The sequence below is a fragment of the Electrona antarctica genome (genome assembly GCF_951216825.1).
Source record: "Electrona antarctica genome assembly, contig: scaffold_61, whole genome shotgun sequence".
NCBI lineage: Eukaryota > Metazoa > Chordata > Actinopteri > Myctophiformes > Myctophidae > Electrona > Electrona antarctica.
This window is the reverse complement of record NW_027638718.1, coordinates 306852-327658: the sequence shown is the minus strand read 5'-3', so window position 1 is coordinate 327658 and position 20807 is coordinate 306852. Positions and strand designations below refer to the sequence as shown.

At 46.6% G+C, this 20807-nt stretch overlaps 1 protein-coding gene across 1 annotated transcript in view; it reads left to right on the top strand.

Moving 5' to 3' along the window:
• eepd1 (endonuclease/exonuclease/phosphatase family domain containing 1) overlaps nt 1–20807 on the top strand; it is a 79674-nt gene that overhangs the window by 42167 nt on the left and 16700 nt on the right. The window contains 2 exon segments of the mRNA XM_079530705.1: nt 8086–8137; nt 18953–19051. Coding sequence (XP_079386831.1) covers nt 8086–8137; nt 18953–19051 — 151 coding nt within the window.

Sequence of the window (20807 nt, the reverse complement as noted above, 5' to 3'; positions counted from 1 at the left end):
AGGTCCTATCTGACAGTCAGCCCATACATCCACATAGAAAGGTCCTATCTGACAGTCAGCCCATACATCCAGAAAGGTCCTATCTGACAGTCAGCCCATACATCCACATAGAAAGGTCCTATCTGACAGTCAGCCCATACATCCACACAGAAAGGTCCTATCTGACAGTCAGCCCATACATCCACATAGAAAGGTCCTATCTGACAGTCAGCCCATACATCCACATAGAAAGGTCCTATCTGACAGTCAGCCCATACATCCACACAGAAAGGTCCTATCTGACAGTCAGCCCATACATCCACATAGAAAGGTCCTATCTGACAGTCAGCCCATACATCCACATAGAAAGGTCCTATCTGACAGTCAGCCCATACATCCACACAGAAAGGTCCTATCTGACAGTCAGCCCATACATCCACACAGAAAGGTCCTATCTGACAGTCAGCCCATACATCCACAGAAAGGTCCTATCTGACAGTCAGCCCATACATCCACACAGAAAGGTCCTATCTGACAGTCAGCCCATACATCCACACAGAAAGGTCCTATCTGACAGTCAGCCCATACATCCACACAGAAAGGTCCTATCTGACAGTCAGCCCATACATCCACATAGAAAGGTCCTATCTGACAGTCAGCCCATACATCCACAGAAAGGTCCTATCTGACAGTCAGCCCATACATCCACAGAAAGGTCCTATCTGACAGTCAGCCCATACATCCACATAGAAAGGTCCTATCTGACAGTCAGCCCATACATCCACAGAAAGGTCCTATCTGACAGTCAGCCCATACATCCACAGAAAGGTCCTATCTGACAGTCAGCCCATACATCCACACAGAAAGGTCCTATCTGACAGTCAGCCCATACATCCACACAGAAAGGTCCTATCTGACAGTCAGCCCATACATCCACAGAAAGGTCCTATCTGCAGTCAGCCCATACATCCACATAGAAAGGTCCTATCTGACAGTCAGCCCATACATCCACACAGAAAGGTCCTATTTGTTTGATGGCATTAAATTACTTTAAACAACATTAACCCATTTAGGCCTGACGTCGAAATTTAAAAAATGTCTTCTAAATCCTGACAGTTTTCTGAAATACCTCATGTTTCTATATCAGTGGTGCTCAATATTTCATGTCAAGGACCCCCAGAATTATGTGTATTTGGCCGCCGACCCCCATCTGAAAATATGTTGTTCCAGGGACCCCCCCCCCCCCCCCCCCCAACAGAAGCAAAGAATTCTGAAAGAATATACATTCAAAGATTTGCGCCACATTTTCACGATTTGTCAAAAATAGCAGATCTACAAGTTTGGTATTTTTTTTAATATCCAAAGTATAAAGTAATGGTTTAATTTAAGTGGTTCTGGTCTGAAGTGACACAGATGTGTTCCAGGTCTTAACCTATAACTTACTTTGCTTCTCTTAACAGAGTTGAGCTTCTCTCTTAACAGAGTTGAGCTTCTCTCTTAACAGAGTTGAGCTTCTCTCTTAACAGAGTTGAGCTTCTCTCTTAACAGAGTTGAGCTTCTCTCTTAACAGAGTTGAGCTTCTCTTAACAGAGAGTTGAGCTTCTCTTAACAGAGTTGAGCTTCTCTCTTAACAGAGTTGAGCTTCTCTCTTAACAGAGTTGAGCTTCTCTTAACAGAGTTGAGCTTCTCTTAACAGAGTTGAGCTTCTCTCTTAACAGAGTTGAGCTTCTCTTAACAGAGTTGAGCTTCTCTCTTAACAGAGTTGAGCTTCTCTCTTAACAGAGTTGAGCTTCTCTTAACAGAGTTGAGCTTCTCTCTTAACAGAGGTGAGCTTCTCTTAACAGAGTTGAGCTTCTCTTAACAGAGTTGAGCTTCTCTTAACAGAGTTGAGCTTCTCTTAACAGAGTTGAGCTTCTCTCTTAACAGAGTTGAGCTTCTCTCTTAACAGAGTTGAGCTTCTCTCTTAACAGAGTTGAGCTTCTCTCTTAACAGAGTTGAGCTTCTCTCTTAACAGAGTTGAGCTTCTCTTAACAGAGAGTTGAGCTTCTCTTAACAGAGTTGAGCTTCTCTCTTAACAGAGTTGAGCTTCTCTTAACAGAGTTGAGCTTCTCTCTTAACAGAGTTGAGCTTCTCTCTTAACAGAGTTGAGCTTCTCTCTTAACAGAGTTGAGCTTCTCTCTTAACAGAGTTGAGCTTCTCTTAACAGAGTTGAGCTTCTCTTAACAGAGTTGAGCTTCTCTTAACAGAGTTGAGCTTCTCTTAACAAACCAGTGAAATTATTTCCTGCTCTTGGAGGTAGAGTTCATGAACCTGTTCAGACGGGAACCCCTTTTGGTGTTTTAAGCATTAATTGAAACTTTAGCTATTGAAAAATAGCAGATCTACAAGCTCGTAGCTCGTAGCGCGGCACTCGAGCTTGTAGGTCTGCTATTTTTGAAAAATCTTGAAAACGTGGCGCAAATCTTTGAATATATATATTATTTCAGAGCAGAACGTTTTTAACTCTGGGTGGGGGTCCCTGGAACACAGCGGCGGGCCGTGCCGAAATGAACTAGGCCTTCAACCCCCCAGCCCCCCCCCCCCCCCCCACACACACACACACACACACACACACAGGTGGAGGAGGATGTTGACTAGGTGGAGTTCAGAGACCAGATGGAGGAGGATGTTGACTAGGTGGAGTTCAGAGACCAGATGGAGGAGGATGTTGACTAGGTGGAGTTAAGAGACCAGATGGAGGAGGATGTTGACTAGGTGGAGTTCAGAGACCAGATGGAGGAGGATGTTGACTAGGTGGAGTTCAGAGACCAGATGGAGGAGGATGTTGACTAGGTGGAGTTCAGGGACCAGATGGAGGAGGATGTTGACTAGGTGGAGTTCAGGGACCAGATGGAGGAGGATGTTGACTAGGTGGAGTTCAGAGACCAGATGGAGGAGGATGTTGACTAGGTGGAGTTCAGAGACCAGATGGAGGAGGATGTTGACTAGGTGGAGTTCAGGGACCAGATGGAGGAGGATGTTGACTAGGTGGAGTTCAGGGACCAGATGGAGGAGGATGTTGACTAGGTGGAGTTCAGGGACCAGATGGATGAGGATGTTGACTAGGTGGAGTTCAGGGACCAGATGGAGGAGGATGTTGACTAGGTGGAGTTCAGGGACCATGAGAGATGGAGGAGGATGTTGACTAGGTGGAGTTCAGGGACCAGATGGAGGAGGATGTTGACTAGGTGGAGTTCAGGGACCAGATGGAGGAGGATGTTGACTAGGTGGAGTTCAGGGACCAGAGAGATGGAGGAGGATGTTGACTAGGTGGAGTTCAGAGACCAGATGGAGGAGGATGTTGACTAGGTGGAGTTCAGAGACCAGATGGAGGAGGATGTTGACTAGGTGGAGTTCACGGACCAGATGGAGGAGGATGTTGACTAGGTGGAGTTCAGGGACCAGATGGAGGAGGATGTTGACTAGGTGGAGTTCAGGGACCAGAGAGGTGGATGTTGACTAGGTGGAGTTCAGGGACCAGATAGATGGAGGAGGATGTTGACTAGGTGGAGTTCAGGGACCAGATAGATGGAGGAGGATGTTGACTAGGTGGAGTTCAGGGACCAGAGAGGTGGATGTTGACTAGGTGGAGTTCAGGGACCAGAGAGATGGATGTTGACTAGGTGGAGTTCAGGGACCAGAGAGATGGAGGAGGATGTTGACTAGGTGGAGTTCAGGGACCAGAGAGGTGGATGTTGACTAGGTGGAGTTCAGGGACCAGAGAGATGGAGGAGGATGTTGACTAGGTAGAGTTCAGGGACCAGAGAGATGGAGGAGGATGTTGACTAGGTGGAGTTCAGAGACCAGATGGAGGAGTATGTTGACTAGGTGGAGTTCAGGGACCAGATGGAGGAGGATGTTGACTAGGTGGAGTTCAGGGACCAGATGGAGGAGGATGTTGACTAGGTGGAGTTCAGGGACCAGATGGATGAGGATGTTGACTAGGTGGAGTTCAGGGACCAGATGGAGGAGGATGTTGACTAGGTGGAGTTCAGGGACCATGAGAGATGGAGGAGGATGTTGACTAGGTGGAGTTCAGGGACCAGATGGAGGAGGATGTTGACTAGGTGGAGTTCAGGGACCAGATGGAGGAGGATGTTGACTAGGTGGAGTTCAGGGACCAGAGAGATGGAGGAGGATGTTGACTAGGTGGAGTTCAGAGACCAGATGGAGGAGGATGTTGACTAGGTGGAGTTCAGAGACCAGATGGAGGAGGATGTTGACTAGGTGGAGTTCAGGGACCAGATGGAGGAGGATGTTGACTAGGTGGAGTTCAGGGACCAGATGGAGGAGGATGTTGACTAGGTGGAGTTCAGGGACCAGAGAGGTGGATGTTGACTAGGTGGAGTTCAGGGACCAGAGAGATGGAGGAGGATGTTGACTAGGTGGAGTTCAGGGACCAGAGAGGTGGATGTTGACTAGGTGGAGTTCAGGGACCAGATGGAGGAGGATGTTGACTAGGTGGAGTTCAGGGACCAGATGGAGGAGGATGTTGACTAGGTGGAGTTCAGAGACCAGATGGAGGAGGATGTTGACTAGGTGGAGTTCAGGGACCAGATGGAGGAGGATGTTGACTAGGTGGAGTTCAGAGACCAGATGGAGGAGGATGTTGACTAGGTGGAGTTCAGGGACCAGATGGAGGAGGATGTTGACCAGGTGGAGTTCAGAGACCAGATGGAGGAGGATGTTGACTAGGTGGAGTTCAGGGACCAGATGGAGGAGGATGTTGACTAGGTGGAGTTCAGGGACCAGAGAGGTGGATGTTGACTAGGTGGAGTTCAGGGACCAGAGAGGTGGATGTTGACTAGGTGGAGTTCAGGGACCAGATGGAGGAGGATGTTGACTAGGTGGAGTTCAGGGACCAGAGAGGTGGATGTTGACTAGGTGTAGTTCAGGGACCAGAGAGGTGGATGTTGACTAGGTGGAGTTCAGGGACCAGAGAGGTGGATGTTGACTAGGTGGAGTTCAGGGACCAGAGAGGTGGATGTTGACTAGGTGGAGTTCAGGGACCAGATGGAGGAGGATGTTGACTAGGTGGAGTTCAGGGACCAGAGAGGTGGATGTTGACTAGGTGGAGTTCAGGGACCAGAGAGGTGGATGTTGACTAGGTGGAGTTCAGGGACCAGAGAGGTGGATGTTGACTAGGTGGAGTTCAGGGACCAGAGAGGTGGAGGCTGGAGGGTGTCGGGGGGTCTTTATATGGCTCTGCACTTCATTCTGTTTTTATTACTGCTGACCAGTGGACTGGAAAACCACTGGACGATATGAACACATACATGTTTATTGGCTTGTAAAGCCTCTCTCTCTCTCTCTCTCTCTCTCTCTCTCTCTCTCTCTCTCTCTCTCTGTCTCTGTCTCTGTCTCTGTCTCTGTCTCTGTCTCTGTCTCTCTGTCTCTCTGTCTCTCTGTCTCTCTGTCTCTCTGTCTCTGTCTCTCTCTCTCTCTCTGTCTCTGTCTCTGTCTCTGTCTCTGTCTCTGTCTCTGTCTCTGTCTCTGTCTCTGTCTCTGTCTCTGTCTCTCTCTCTCTCTCTCTCTCTCTCTCTCTCTCTCTCTCTCTCTCTCTCTCTGTCTCTCTGTCTCTCTGTCTCTCTCTCTCTCTCTGTCTCTCTGTCTCTCTCTCTCTCTCTGTCTCTGTCTCTGTCTCTCTGTCTCTCTGTCTCTCTCTCTCTCTCTCTGTCTCTCTAGATCTGCTGTTTTCAGATAGCAGATGCATATATACTGTAGGTTTATGAAGTGCTCGTGCGTGGCTTATTTTGAGCTTGTTTTCATAGGCCTGGTTGCTTATTTCTCTCACAAACTCTGGCAACACCGGCTGTCCACTGCAGTGCAGTGTAGAGTCTGAGTACAACTACTCACACATCAAGTAGAAGTACTCACTACTGCTCACACATCAAGTAGAAGTACTCACTACTGCTCACACATCAAGTAGAAGTACTCACTACTGCTCACACATCAAGTAGAAGTACTCACTACTGCTCACACATCAAGTAGAAGTACTCACTACTGCTCACACATCAAGTAGAAGTACTCACTACTGCTCACACATCAAGTAGAAGTACTCACTACTGCTCACACATCAATGAGAAGTACTCACTACTGCTCACACATCAATGAGAAGTACTCACTACTGCTCACACATCAAGTAGAAGTACTCACTACTGCTCACACATCAAGTAGAAGTACTCACTACTGCTCACACATCAAGTAGAAGTACTCACTACTGCTCACACATCAATGAGAAGTACTCACTACTGCTCACACATCAATGAGAAGTACTCACTACTACTCACACATCAATGGGAAGTACTCACTACTACTCACACATCAATGGGAAGTACTCACTACTACTCACACATCAATGGGAAGTACTCACTACTGCTCACACATCAAGTAGAAGTACTCACTACTGCTCACACATCAATGAGAAGTACTCACTACTGCTCACACATCAAGTAGAAGTACTCACTACTGCTCACACATCAATGAGAAGTACTCACTACTGCTCACACATCAAGTAGAAGTACTCACTACTGCTCACACATCAATGAGAAGTACTCACTACTGCTCACACATCAAGTAGAAGTACTCACTACTGCTCACACATCAAGTAGAAGTACTCACTACTGCTCACACATCAATGAGAAGTACTCACTACTGCTCACACATCAATGAGAAGTACTCACTACTGCTCACACATCAATGAGAAGTACTCACTACTGCTCACACATCAATGAGAAGTACTCACTACTGCTCACACATCAATGAGAAGTACTCACTACTGCTCACACATCAATGAGAAGTACTCACTACTGCTCACACATCAATGAGAAGTACTCACTACTGCTCACACATCAAGTAGAAGTACTCACTACTGCTCACACATCAATGAGAAGTACTCACTACTGCTCACACATCAAGTAGAAGTACTCACTACTGCTCACACATCAATGTGAAGTACTCACTACTGCTCACACATCAATGGGAAGTACTCACTACTGCTCACACATCAAGTAGAAGTACTCACTACTGCTCACACATCAATGTGAAGTACTCACTACTGCTCACACATCAATGGGAAGTACTCACTACTGCTCACACATCAAGTAGAAGTACTCACTACTGCTCACACATCAAGTAGAAGTACTCACTACTGCTCACACATCAATGAGAAGTACTCACTACTGCTCACACATCAATGAGAAGTACTCACTACTGCTCACACATCAATGAGAAGTACTCACTACTGCTCACACATCAATGAGAAGTACTCACTACTGCTCACACATCAATGAGAAGTTTAGAGTCTCTCCCTCAGGGAGGAATGATGAGTCATGTCTGGTGCGTCTCGGCCCATACAGGTGTACTGCGGTGAAGACCTGTGTGGTGCACGCACGCACGCACGCACGCACGCACGCACGCACGCACGCACGCACGCACGCACGCACGCACGCACGCACGCACGCACGCACGCACGCACGCACGCACGCACGGGCGAAGGAAGCCTGGTGTACATTTTTTTCACGACGGTGTCGCTTGCAGAAAACACGTGTTAGAACAACGTGTCAAAATAGCGTTATAACACCACCCTGTTATTATAACACTATTATAAACACCACCCTGTTATTATAACACTATTATAAACACCACCCTGTTATTATAACACTATTATAAACACCACCCTGTTATTATAACACTATTATAAACACCACCCTGTTATTATAACACTATTATAAACACCACCCTGTTATTATAACACTATTATAAACACCACCCTGTTATTATAACAGTGTTTTGTAGGTGTTATAATCAGGGACTAGAGACTATTTGACATTCAATGTTATTTTTTTCCACAAACGAGTTTTGACACAATGTGGGTCGTTTTGTAATCAGAGTCGTCAATACGGTAATTCATGAGCACTTGTTTGACCCTCTCTCTCTCTCTCTCTCTCTCTCTCTCTCTCTCTCTCTCTCTCCCTCTCTCTCTCTCTCTCTCTCTCTCTCTCTCTCTCTCTCTCTCTCTCTCTCTCTCTCTCTCTCTCTCTCTCTCTCTCTCTCTCTCTCCCTCAGCATCAAGCTCCTGGCCGTTCAAGACCTAGTGGACAGAGAAGCTCTTGATAAGGTACAGTACTTTACCACAGTAACTAAGTAGTTTTACTTAATATTTATAAAGTATACAAAGTACTCCACCACAGTAACTCAGCAGGGACTGACCCCCCAATCCAACCCATTGATGCTGAGTGCCAAGCAGGGACTGACCCCCCCAATCCAACCCAATGATGCTGAGTGCCAAGCAGGGACTGACCCCCCAATCCAACGTGTGTGTGTGTGTGTGTGTGTGTGTGTGTGTGTGTGTGTGTGTGTGTGTGTGTGTGTGTGTGTGTGTGTGTGTGTGTGTGTGTGTGTGTGTGTGTGTGTGTGTGTGTGTGTGTGTGTGTGTGTGTGTGTGTGTGTGTGTGTGTGTGTGTGTGTGTGTGTGTGTGTGTGTGTGTGTGTGTGTGTGTGTGTGTGTGTGTGTGTGTGTGTGTGTGTGTGTGTGTGTGTGTGTGTGTGTGTGTGTGTGTGTGTGGCTCCCACCATGCATGCGACTGAGTTCTATTCCTGAGCTGGGATGGATGTGTGTGTGACCTGAGAACAGGAGGCCTCCTCCTCATCTTCTCTGTCTCTGATGTGTCTCTGATGTGTCTCTGATGTGTGTGTGACCTGAGAACAGGAGGCCTCCTCCTCCTCCTCCTCCTGAGAACAGGAGGCCTCCTCCTCCTCCTCCTCCTCCTCCTCCTGAGAACAGGAGGCCTCCTCCTCCTCCTCCTCCTCCTCCTCCTCCTCCTGAGAACAGGAGGCCTCCTCCTCCTCCTCCTCCTCCTCCTCCTCCTGAGAACAGGAGGCCTCCTCCTCCTCCTCCTCCTCCTCCTGAGAACAGGAGGCCTCCTCCTCCTCCTCCTCCTCCTCCTCCTGAGAACAGGAGGCCTCCTCCTCCTCCTCCTCCTCCTCCTCCTCCTCCTCCTGAGAACAGGAGGCCTCCTCCTCCTCCTCCTCCTCCTCCTCCTGAGAACAGGAGGCCTCCTCCTCCTCCTCCTCCTCCTCCTCCTGAGAACAGGAGGCCTCCTCCTCATCTTCTCTGTCTCTGGTGTTTCATGCTATAAATATCGTCCTGGCTGTTAACTGTATGCAGTGTAGTGTGTTCATACAGGCTGGTAACACACCCAGCGCCCAGGACCAAGTTCACCGTCCTTTCTACTAGTAACACCCAGGACCGAGTTCACCGTCCTTTATGTTAGTAACACCCAGGACCAAGTTCACCGTCCTTTCTATTAGTAACACCCAGGACCAAGTTCACCGTCCTTTATATTAGTAACACCCAGGACCAAGTTCACCGTCCTTTCTATTAGTAACACCCAGGACCAAGTTCACCGTCCTTTATATTAGTAACACCCAGGACCAAGTTCACCGTCCTTTATATTAGTAACACCCAGGACCAAGTTCACCGTCCTTTCTATTAGTAACACCCAGGACCAAGTTCACCGTCCTTTCTATTAGTAACACCCAGGACCGAGTTCACCGTCCTTTATATTAGTAACACCCAGGACCAAGTTCACCATCCTTTATATTAGTAACACCCAGGACCAAGTTCACCGTCCTTTCTATTAGTAACACCCAGGACCAAGTTCACCGTCCTTTATATTAGTAACACCCAGGACCAAGTTCACCATCCTTTATATTAGTAACACCCAGGACCAAGTTCACCGTCCTTTCTACTAGTAACACCCAGGACCAAGTTCACCGTCCTTTCTACTAGTAACACCCAGGACCAAGTTCACCGTCCTTTATATTAGTAACACCCAGGACCAAGTTCACCATCCTTTATATTAGTAACACCCAGGACCAAGTTCACCGTCCTTTCTACTAGTAACACCCAGGACCAAGTTCACCGTCCTTTCTACTAGTAACACCCAGGACCAAGTTCACCATCCTTTATATTAGTAACACCCAGGACCAAGTTCACCGTCCTTTATATTAGTAACACCCAGGACCAAGTTCACCGTCCTTTCTATTAGTAACACCCAGGACCAAGTTCACCGTCCTTTATATTAGTAACACCCAGGACCAAGTTCACCGTCCTTTCTACTAGTAACACCCAGGACCAAGTTCACCGTCCTTTCTACTAGTAACACCCAGGACCAAGTTCACCGTCCTTTATATTAGTAACACCCAGGACCAAGTTCACCGTCCTTTCTACTAGTAACACCCAGGACCAAGTTCACCATCCTTTATATTAGTAACACCCAGGACCGAGTTCACCGTCCTTTCTATTAGTAACACCCAGGACCAAGTTCACCGTCCTTTATATTAGTAACACCCAGGACCAAGTTCACCATCCTTTATATTAGTAACACCCAGGACCAAGTTCACCGTCCTTTATATTAGTAACACCCAGGACCAAGTTCACCGTCCTTTATATTAGTAACACCCAGGACCAAGTTCACCGTCCTTTCTACTAGTAACACCCAGGACCAAGTTCACCGTCCTTTCTATTAGTAACACCCAGGACCAAGTTCACCGTCCTTTATATTAGTAACACCCAGGACCAAGTTCACCGTCCTTTCTATTAGTAACACCCAGGACCAAGTTCACCGTAACACCCAGGACCAAGTTCACCGTAACACCCAGGACCATGTTCACCGTCCTTTCTACTAGTAACACCCAGGACCAAGTTCACCATCCTTTATATTAGTAACACCCAGGACCAAGTTCACCGTCCTTTATATTAGTAACACCCAGGACCAAGTTCACCGTCCTTTATATTAGTAACACCCAGGACCAAGTTCACCGTAACACCCAGGACCAAGTTCACCGTCCTTTATATTAGTAACACCCAGGACCAAGTTCACCGTCCTTTCTACTGGTAACACCCAGGACCAAGTTCACCGTCCTTTATATTAGTAACACCCAGGACCAAGTTCACCGTCCTTTCTACTGGTAACACCCAGGACCAAGTTCACCGTCCTTTATATTAGTAACACCCAGGACCAAGTTCACCGTAACACCCAGGACCAAGTTCACCGTCCTTTCTACTAGTAACACCCAGGACCAAGTTCACCGTCCTTTCTATTAGTAACACCCAGGACCAAGTTCACCGTCCTTTCTATTAGTAACACCCAGGACCAAGTTCACCGTCCTTTCTATTAGTAACACCCAGGACCAAGTTCACCGTCCTTTATATTAGTAACACCCAGGACCAAGTTCACCGTCCTTTCTATTAGTAACACCCAGGACCAAGTTCACCGTCCTTTATATTAGTAACACCCAGGACCAAGTTCACCGTCCTTTATATTAGTAACACCCAGGACCAAGTTCACCGTCCTTTATATTAGTACCACCCAGGACCAAGTTCACCGTCCTTTATATTAGTACCACCCAGGACCAAGTTCACCGTCCTTTATATTAGTAACACCCAGGACCAAGTTCACCGTCCTTTATATTAGTACCACCCAGGACCAAGTTCACCGTCCTTTATATTAGTAACACCCAGGACCAAGTTCACCGTCCTTTCTACTAGTAACACCCAGGACCAAGTTCACCGTCCTTTCTATTAGTAACACCCAGGACCAAGTTCACCGTCCTTTCTATTAGTAACACCCAGGACCGAGTTCACCGTCCTTTATATTAGTAACACCCAGGACCAAGTTCACCGTCCTTTCTATTAGTAACACCCAGGACCAAGTTCACCGTCCTTTCTATTAGTAACACCCAGGACCGAGTTCACCGTCCTTTATATTAGTAACACCCAGGACCAAGTTCACCGTCCTTTCTATTAGTAACACCCAGGACCAAGTTCACCGTCCTTTCTATTAGTAACACCCAGGACCGAGTTCACCGTCCTTTATATTAGTAACACCCAGGACCAAGTTCACCGTCCTTTATATTAGTAACACCCAGGACCAAGTTCACCGTCCTTTATATTAGTAACACCCAGGACCGAGTTCACCGTCCTTTATATTAGTAACACCCAGGACCAAGTTCACCGTAACACCCAGGACCAAGTTCACCGTAACACCCAGGACCAAGTTCACCGTAACACCCAGGACCAAGTTCACCGTAACACCCAGGACCAAGTTCACCGTAACACCCAGGACCGAGTTCACCGTCCTTTATATTAGTAACACCCAGGACCAAGTTCACCGTCCTTTCTATTAGTAACACCCAGGACCAAGTTCACCGTCCTTTCTATTAGTAACACCCAGGACCAAGTTCACCGTCCTTTCTACTAGTAACACCCAGGACCAAGTTCACCATCCTTTATATTAGTAACACCCAGGACCAAGTTCACCATCCTTTATATTAGTAACACCCAGGACCAAGTTCACCATCCTTTATATTAGTAACACCCAGGACCAAGTTCACCGTCCTTTATATTAGTACCACCCAGGACCAAGTTCACCGTCCTTTATATTAGTAACACCCAGGACCAAGTTCACCGTCCTTTATATTAGTAACACCCAGGACCAAGTTCACCGTCCTTTATATTAGTAACACCCAGGACCAAGTTCACCGTCCTTTCTACTAGTAACACCCAGGACCGAGTTCACCGTCCGTTCTATTAGTAACACCCAGGACCAAGTTCACCGTCCTTTCTATTAGTAACACCCAGGACCAAGTTCACCGTCCTTTCTACTAGTAACACCCAGGACCAAGTTCACCATCCTTTATATTAGTAACACCCAGGACCAAGTTCACCATCCTTTATATTAGTAACACCCAGGACCAAGTTCACCGTCCTTTATATTAGTAACACCCAGGACCAAGTTCACCGTCCTTTATATTAGTAACACCCAGGACCAAGTTCACCGTCCTTTCTACTAGTAACACCCAGGACCGAGTTCACCGTCCGTTCTATTAGTAACACCCAGGACCAAGTTCACCGTCCTTTCTATTAGTAACACCCAGGACCAAGTTCACCGTCCTTTATATTAGTAACACCCAGGACCGAGTTCACCGTCCGTTCTATTAGTAACACCCAGGACCAAGTTCACCGTCCTTTATATTAGTAACACCCAGGACCAAGTTCACCGTCCTTTCTATTAGTAACACCCAGGACCAAGTTCACCGTCCTTTCTATTAGTAACACCCAGGACCAAGTTCACCGTCCTTTATATTAGTAACACCCAGGACCAAGTTCACCGTCCTTTATATTAGTAACACCCAGGACCAAGTTCACCATCCTTTATATTAGTAACACCCAGGACCAAGTTCACCGTCCTTTATATTAGTAACACCCAGGACCAAGTTCACCGTCCTTTATATTAGTAACACCCAGGACCAAGTTCACCGTCCTTTATATTAGTAACACCCAGGACCAAGTTCACCGTCCTTTATATTAGTAACACCCAGGACCAAGTTCACCATCCTTTATATTAGTAACACCCAGGACCAAGTTCACCATCCTTTATATTAGTAACACCCAGGACCAAGTTCACCGTCCTTTATATTAGTAACACCCAGGACCAAGTTCACCGTCCTTTCTACTAGTAACACCCAGGACCAAGTTCACCGTCCTTTCTATTAGTAACACCCAGGACCAAGTTCACCGTCCTTTATATTAGTAACACCCAGGACCAAGTTCACCATCCTTTATATTAGTAACACCCAGGACCAAGTTCACCGTCCTTTCTACTAGTAACACCCAGGACCAAGTTCACCGTCCTTTCTATTAGTAACACCCAGGACCAAGTTCACCGTCCTTTCTATTAGTAACACCCAGGACCAAGTTCACCGTCCTTTATATTAGTAACACCCAGGACCAAGTTCACCGTCCTTTCTATTAGTAACACCCAGGACCAAGTTCACCGTCCTTTCTATTAGTAACACCCAGGACCGAGTTCACCGTCCTTTATATTAGTAACACCCAGGACCAAGTTCACCGTCCTTTCTATTAGTAACACCCAGGACCAAGTTCATATGTTATAAATGGGTAGCACAGAAGCATTATTTTGCATACCAGTGGTGTGTTGTAGTTTTTTTTTTTTTAATTGGAGGATATACCGTCATTATTCCCTCCCACACACGGCACGCACCTTAGTCACCGAAGGACATAACCGCTCTTAACTATAGCCCAGAGTAATATAGTAAGAGAGTGGCGACCCTAGCGTTGACTCCCACTGTAACAATGGAATGCGGAAGTGCTCATTCTATCTCAATGGGATAGTTCCAGCCATAGGAGCAATGTGTGGAACTATCGCCCATAGGTACCCGCTTTGTCTCAATGGGATAGTTCCAGCCATAGGAGCAATGTGTGGAACTATAGCCTAATAGGCACCCGCTTTGTCTCAATGGGATAGTTCCAGCCATAGGAGCAATGTGTGGAACTATAGCCCATAGGCACCCGCTTTGCGGCGAGATCAAAGCGTGTCACTACTCTCCTACACTCTGCTATATGTGACTAAATTTGACTGAGGGACTGCCATTGGATTTTTTTTTTAATATTTCATATTTACATGTTGATTTCAGCTCCGACACTTATTTCAGACATGCTCTAGTCTAGTATGTGAAGAGTCTGCCTGTGCTTTTCCTCTGGTGAAAAGCTGTAATTTGCGCGACGGCAGGTCCTCAGTCAAATCTGGTCACATATAGCCTAACCTTCACCTGGACAACACATTACCACGTGAACTAAAGGCTATTGAAGTCCACACGTGTCCCCCCCCCCCCCCCCTCCTCCTGTGTGGCAGAGATACGCTATACCTCGGATGCTTAGTAATAAAGTAAAGTAATAAGTTAAAGTATTCTGCATAATGGGGCGCTTATTTGTTCTTTTTGTGGAAATGCCGCTAATATGTAAGCAACACAACCAGAGAGTAGTGTAGTTTAATTATATGTAAGCAACACAACCAGAGTAGTGTAGTTTAATAATATGTAAGCAACACAACCAGAGAGTAGTGTAGTTTAATAATATGTAAGCAACACAACCAGAGAGTAGTGTAGTTTAATAATATGTAAGCAACACAACCAGAGAGTAGTGTAGTTTAATAATATGTAAGCAACACAACCAGAGAGTAGTGTAGTTTAATAATATGTAAGCAACACAACCAGAGAGTAGTGTAGTTTAATTATATGTAAGCAACACAACCAGAGTAGTGTAGTTTAATAATATGTAAGCAACACAACCAGAGAGTAGTGTAGTTTAATAATATGTAAGCAACACAACCAGAGAGTAGTGTAGTTTAATAATATGTAAGCAACACAACCAGAGAGTAGTGCAGTTTAATAATATGTAAGCAACACAACCAGAGAGTAGTGTAGTTTAATAATATGTAAGCAACACAACCAGAGAGTAGTGTAGTTTAATAATATGTAAGCAACACAACCAGAGAGTAGTGTAGTTTAATAATATGTAAGCAACACAACCAGAGAGTAGTGTAGTTTAATAATATGTAAGCAACACAACCAGAGAGTAGTGTAGTTTAATAATATGTAAGCAACACAACCAGAGAGTAGTGTAGTTTAATAATATGTAAGCAACACAACCTGAGAGTAGTGTAGTTTAATAATATGTAAGCAACACAACCAGAGAGTAGTGTAGTTTAATAATATGTAAGCAACACAACCAGAGAGTAGTGTAGTTTAATAATATGTAAGCAACACAACCAGAGAGTAGTGTAGTTTAATAATATGTAAGCAACACAACCAGAGAGTAGTGTAGTTTAATAATATGTAAGCAACACAACCTGAGAGTAGTGTAGTTTAATAATATGTAAGCAACACAACCAGAGAGTAGTGTAGTTTAATAATATGTAAGCAACACAACCAGAGAGTAGTGTAGTTTAATAATATGTAAGCAACACAACCAGAGAGTAGTGTAGTTTAATAATATGTAAGCAACACAACCAGAGAGTAGTGTAGTTTAATAATATGTAAGCAACACAACCAGAGAGTAGTGTAGTTTAATAATATGTAAGCAACACAACCAGAGAGTAGTGTAGTTTAATAATATGTAAGCAACACAACCAGAGAGTAGTGTAGTTTAATAATATGTAAGCAACACAACCAGAGAGTAGTGTAGTTTAATAATATGTAAGCAACACAACCAGAGAGTAGTGTAGTTTAATAATATGTAAGCAACACAACCAGAGAGTAGTGTAGTTTTTCGTTTCTACCACCGCGTTAGGACAGAGAATAAATCAGCCTTTGGGTGATGTCCTGGGTGTCTGGGCATCGCGCCAACGCAGCGCAGAGCAGAGGAGGACAGCACAGGGTGCCTGGATGGGCATCGCGCCAACGCAGCCCAGCGCAGCGCAGCGCAGAGCAGAGGAGGACAGCACAGGGTGCCTGGATGGGCATCGCGCCAACGCAGCCCAGCGCAGCGCAGAGCAGAGCAGAGGAGGACAGCACAGGATGGGGTGCTGCGGCTGCACTCTGCCTCAAAGCCAGCGTGAATTATGAGGCTGTTTGAATTCTGTCTAAAGTGCTATTGGCAAGCAATTCATCCCAATACCCCCCCGCCCACCAGTGTAAGCCACCCCCCCCAACCCCCCCCCCCCCACCACCACCAGTGTAAATCCCCCCACCCAAGCTTTTCAAACTGGCTGCCAGGTTTAAATTGCTCCATGGTGATTATGATTTGCTTAGCAGGGCAGAGGTGGCACGCCACTGACAGTTGGTCCTGCCACAATAATAGAGTGCTGTCGCTATTATCTGTGTGTGTGTGTGTGTGTGTGTGTGTGTGTGTGTGTGTGTGTGTGTGTGTGTGTGTGTGTGTGTGTGTGTGTGTGTGTGTGTGTGTGTGTGTGTGTGTGTGTGTGTGTGTGTGTGTGTGTGTGTGTGTGTGTGTGTGTGTGTGTGTGTGTGTGTGCGCGCTAGGGTTTAATGCCGGGATCCCGGGATTTCGGTTCTCCCGGGCATAGGGCACGCAATTTCCCGCCCGGAAATTTCTTCGGGACCCGTCGTCCCGGAGTTTTTTTTTTCTTGTAGGGAAATTACACTAAAGGGGTTTAAAGGGCCGTATTTAGCCAGCCCCACTCAGGTGGGCAGACAGAATTGTAAGGGAGGCGACTCCGCCGGCGCGGGTGGGGTGTCAAACCCACATTTGGTGGGCAGGACGCACGTTTGGGTGGGCTATGCCCACCCCTGCCCCCCCCCCCCCCTAGAACCGGCCCCAGACAGTGCGCGTTCTTTCCCCTTATCTATGAGTGATCAAATGTCCAATCTGAACCCTCCCATCATTTTGAAACATGTTTGATGATATTTATATGGAATTATGGATTACACTCGAGGGCTGCAATGGGAACTGGAGCCAGCGGGATCCAACGTAAATGTTGGCGGCGCGGGCGGTATTTAAATAGCCTACCTGCGGCCGGGCAGGCACGGCCGGTCAAGATGAAATCAGTGGGACCCCGCGAATCCTGCATCCTCCCGCAATTAATCAGATAGGGCCTACAGAGTTTATATACACTTTAGCAAAATATGAATGTCTGACAGACATCTTCAGGCACGCTCCCAAAGCTGCTGCACCTGTCAATCATTAGCCTAATCAGTCACTCTGTGAGAATTGTGTGTTTTACGGACGGAGCGAGGAGTTTCCTTTCCCTGTGATGGACATTGTCACTTCTAAACCCCCTTTTGCTTTTGCCTGCATGTGTGCAGCAATAACGTGAAACGGAACACAAACAAAGATGAGTAGGCTACAATTTGTTTTATAATAACCACCAGCACGCAGCGTCTCTCTCTCTCTCTCTCTCTCTCTCTCTCTCTCTCTCTTTCTCCATCTCTCTCTCTCTCTCTCGCTCTCTCTCTCTAATAATCAGTGTGCTGTGCACTGGACGTGCTGGCTAATTTAACACCCAATCGGACTTTTCATAAAGTACAAAGCAGGATGATCACATTCTCTGCAGCGGAGAAGGGGACCCACTGCATGCTCAAAGGGTGAAAGACCATAGCTAAGGTATCTATGTGAAAGACGTGAGGTCGTTTATTTTTCCCCCCGTGCTTAGTCACATTAGTGCAAACGCCTGTGTCCCTTTTTCTGAATAGCGTAGTAGGCCTATAACGTTATTAATATTTTAATTTAACACTTTTATTGTAGGCTATATGTTCATATTTCGTTCAAATAAAACATTTTAAACCAAAAAATATCACTATTCTATTGAACATATGAAGTATCTATACATATAAATGCATTTTGGTGGGCACTTTTTTTCTTTTTTTTCTGACGGGAATTCCCGCGGGAGCCCGGGAAAAGGTCCGCAAATTCCCGGGAATTAAAATGAGCCAAATCCGGGAAAATATTAAACCCTAGTGCGCGCGTGCGCGTGACTTTCCAAACTATCATTTAGCTGGGGACCCCCTGGAACTCCCTCAGGTACCCTTGGTGGTCCCCGGACCCCACTTTGGGAACCACTGGCCTACAGATTATAATGTTGTCTTTATTCTGTTGTAGTTCTTTATTCTGTTGTAGTTCTTTATTATGTTGTAGTTCTTTATTCTGTTGCAGTTCTTTATTCTGTTGTAGTTCTTTATTCTGTTGTATTTCTGTATTCTGTTGCAGTTCTTTATTCTGTTGTAGTTCTTTGTGGAGCTGAACCAGGTCTTTATTCTGTTGTAGTTCATTATTCTGTTGTAGTTCTTTAATCTGTTCTAGTTCTCTGTGAAACTGAACCAGGCCTTTATTCTGTTGTAGTTCTCTGTGAAACTGAACCAGGCCTTTATTCTGTTGTAGTTCTCTGTGGAGCTGAACCAGGCCTTTATTCTGTTGTAGTTCTGCGTGGAGCTGAACCAGGCCTTTATTCTGTTGTAGTTCTTTGTGGAGCTGAACCAGGTCTTTATTCTGTTTTAGTTCATTATTCTGTTGTAGTTCTTTAATCTGTTGTAGTTCTCTGTGAAGCTGAACCAGGCCTTTATTCTGTTGTAGTTCTCTGTGGAGCTGAACCAGGCCTTTATTCTGTTGTAGTTCTGCGTGGAGCTGAACCAGGCCACCCTGGCCAGCGTCCACAGATGGAAGACCCCCCGGGGAGTGTGGAAGAGTGTGGTGTCAGAGGAACCCAACCAGGTTAGTGTACTAACATTTACTTTGTACTTGTTGAGTAAATTGTCAATATTTTTTGTCTTACATTTAGTCATAGCTTAGTTTTATGTTTTTATTCAGTGAAGAAAGGTAGTCGACGAACATTTTCCGTCATAGTTTTAGTCGACGACGTCAACACTGGTGTGCTAAATGACGACATTTCAGAGCATACCTATTTACACGCACCTCCACAGTGGGCGCAGGGCCAATAAGACACCTCTACAGTGGGTGCAGGGCCAATAAGACATCTCCACAGTGGGTGCAGGGCCAATAAGACACCTCTACAGTGGGCGCAGGGCCAATAAGACACCTCCACAGTGGGCGCAGGGCCAATAAGACACCTCTACAGTGGGCGCAGGGCCAATAAGACACCTCTACAGTGGGTGCAGGGCCAATAAGACACCTCTACAGTGGGTGCAGGGCCAATAAGACACCTCCACAGTGGGTGCAGGGCCAATAAGACACCTCCACAGTGGGTGCAGGGCCAATAAGACACCTCTACAGTGGGTGCAGGGCCAATAAGACACCTCCACAGTGGGTGCAGGGCCAATAAGACACCTCCACAGTGGGTGCAGGGCCAATAAGACACCTCCACAGTGGGTGCAGGGCCAATAAGACACCTCTACAGTGGGTGCAGGGCCAATAAGACACCTCCACAGTGGGTGCAGGGCCAATAAGGGAATCATGGAAGGAGGTATAAGGGCCAATAAGACACCTCTACAGTGGGTGCAGGGCCAATAAGACACCTCTACAGTGGGTGCAGGGCCAATAAGACACCTCCACAGTGGGTGCAGGGCCAATAAGACACCTCTACAGTGGGTGCAGGGCCAATAAGACACCTCTACAGTGGGTGCAGGGCCAATAAGACACCTCTACAGTGGGTGCAGGGCCAATAAGGGAATCATGGAAGGAGGTATAAGGGCCAATAAGACACCTCTACAGTGGGTGCAGGGCCAATAAGACACCTCTACAGTGGGTGCAGGGCCAATAAGGGAATCAAGGAATGAGGTATAAGGGCCAATAAGACACCTCCACAGTGGGTGCAGGGCCAATAAGACACCTCTACAGTGGGTGCAGGGCCAATAAGACACCTCTACAGTGGGTGCAGGGCCAATAAGACACCTCTACAGTGGGTGCAGGGCCAATAAGGGAATCATGGAAGGAGGTATAAGGGCCAATAAGACACCTCTACAGTGGGTGCAGGGCCAATAAGACACCTCTACAGTGGGTGCAGGGCCAATAAGACACCTCTACAGTGGGTGCAGGGCCAATAAGACACCTATCCAGTGGGTGCAGGGCCAATAAGACACCTCTACAGTGGGTGCAGGGCCAATAAGGGAATCATGGAAGGAGGTACAAGGAGGTATAAGGAGGTATAAGGAGGTATTAGGAGGTAAAGGAGGTAAAGGAGGTAAAGGACACACACACCATTATTTTGGTAAAGAATTACTTTATTGAATAAACGACAAGTTTCGATCTTAGTAGATCTCCGTCAGGTCAGTGCTCGACGAATCAGACCGTTCCTCACCCAGGAGTCAGCCAATCAGACCGTTCCTCACCCAGGAGTCAGCCAATCAGACCGTTCCTCACCCAGGAGTCAGCCAATTAGACCGTTCCTCACCCAGGAGTCAGCCAATTAGACCGTTCCTCACCCAGGAGTCAGCCAATCAGACCGTTCCTCACCCAGGAGTCAGCCAATCAGACCGTTCCTCACCCAGGAGTCAGCCAATCAGACCGTTCC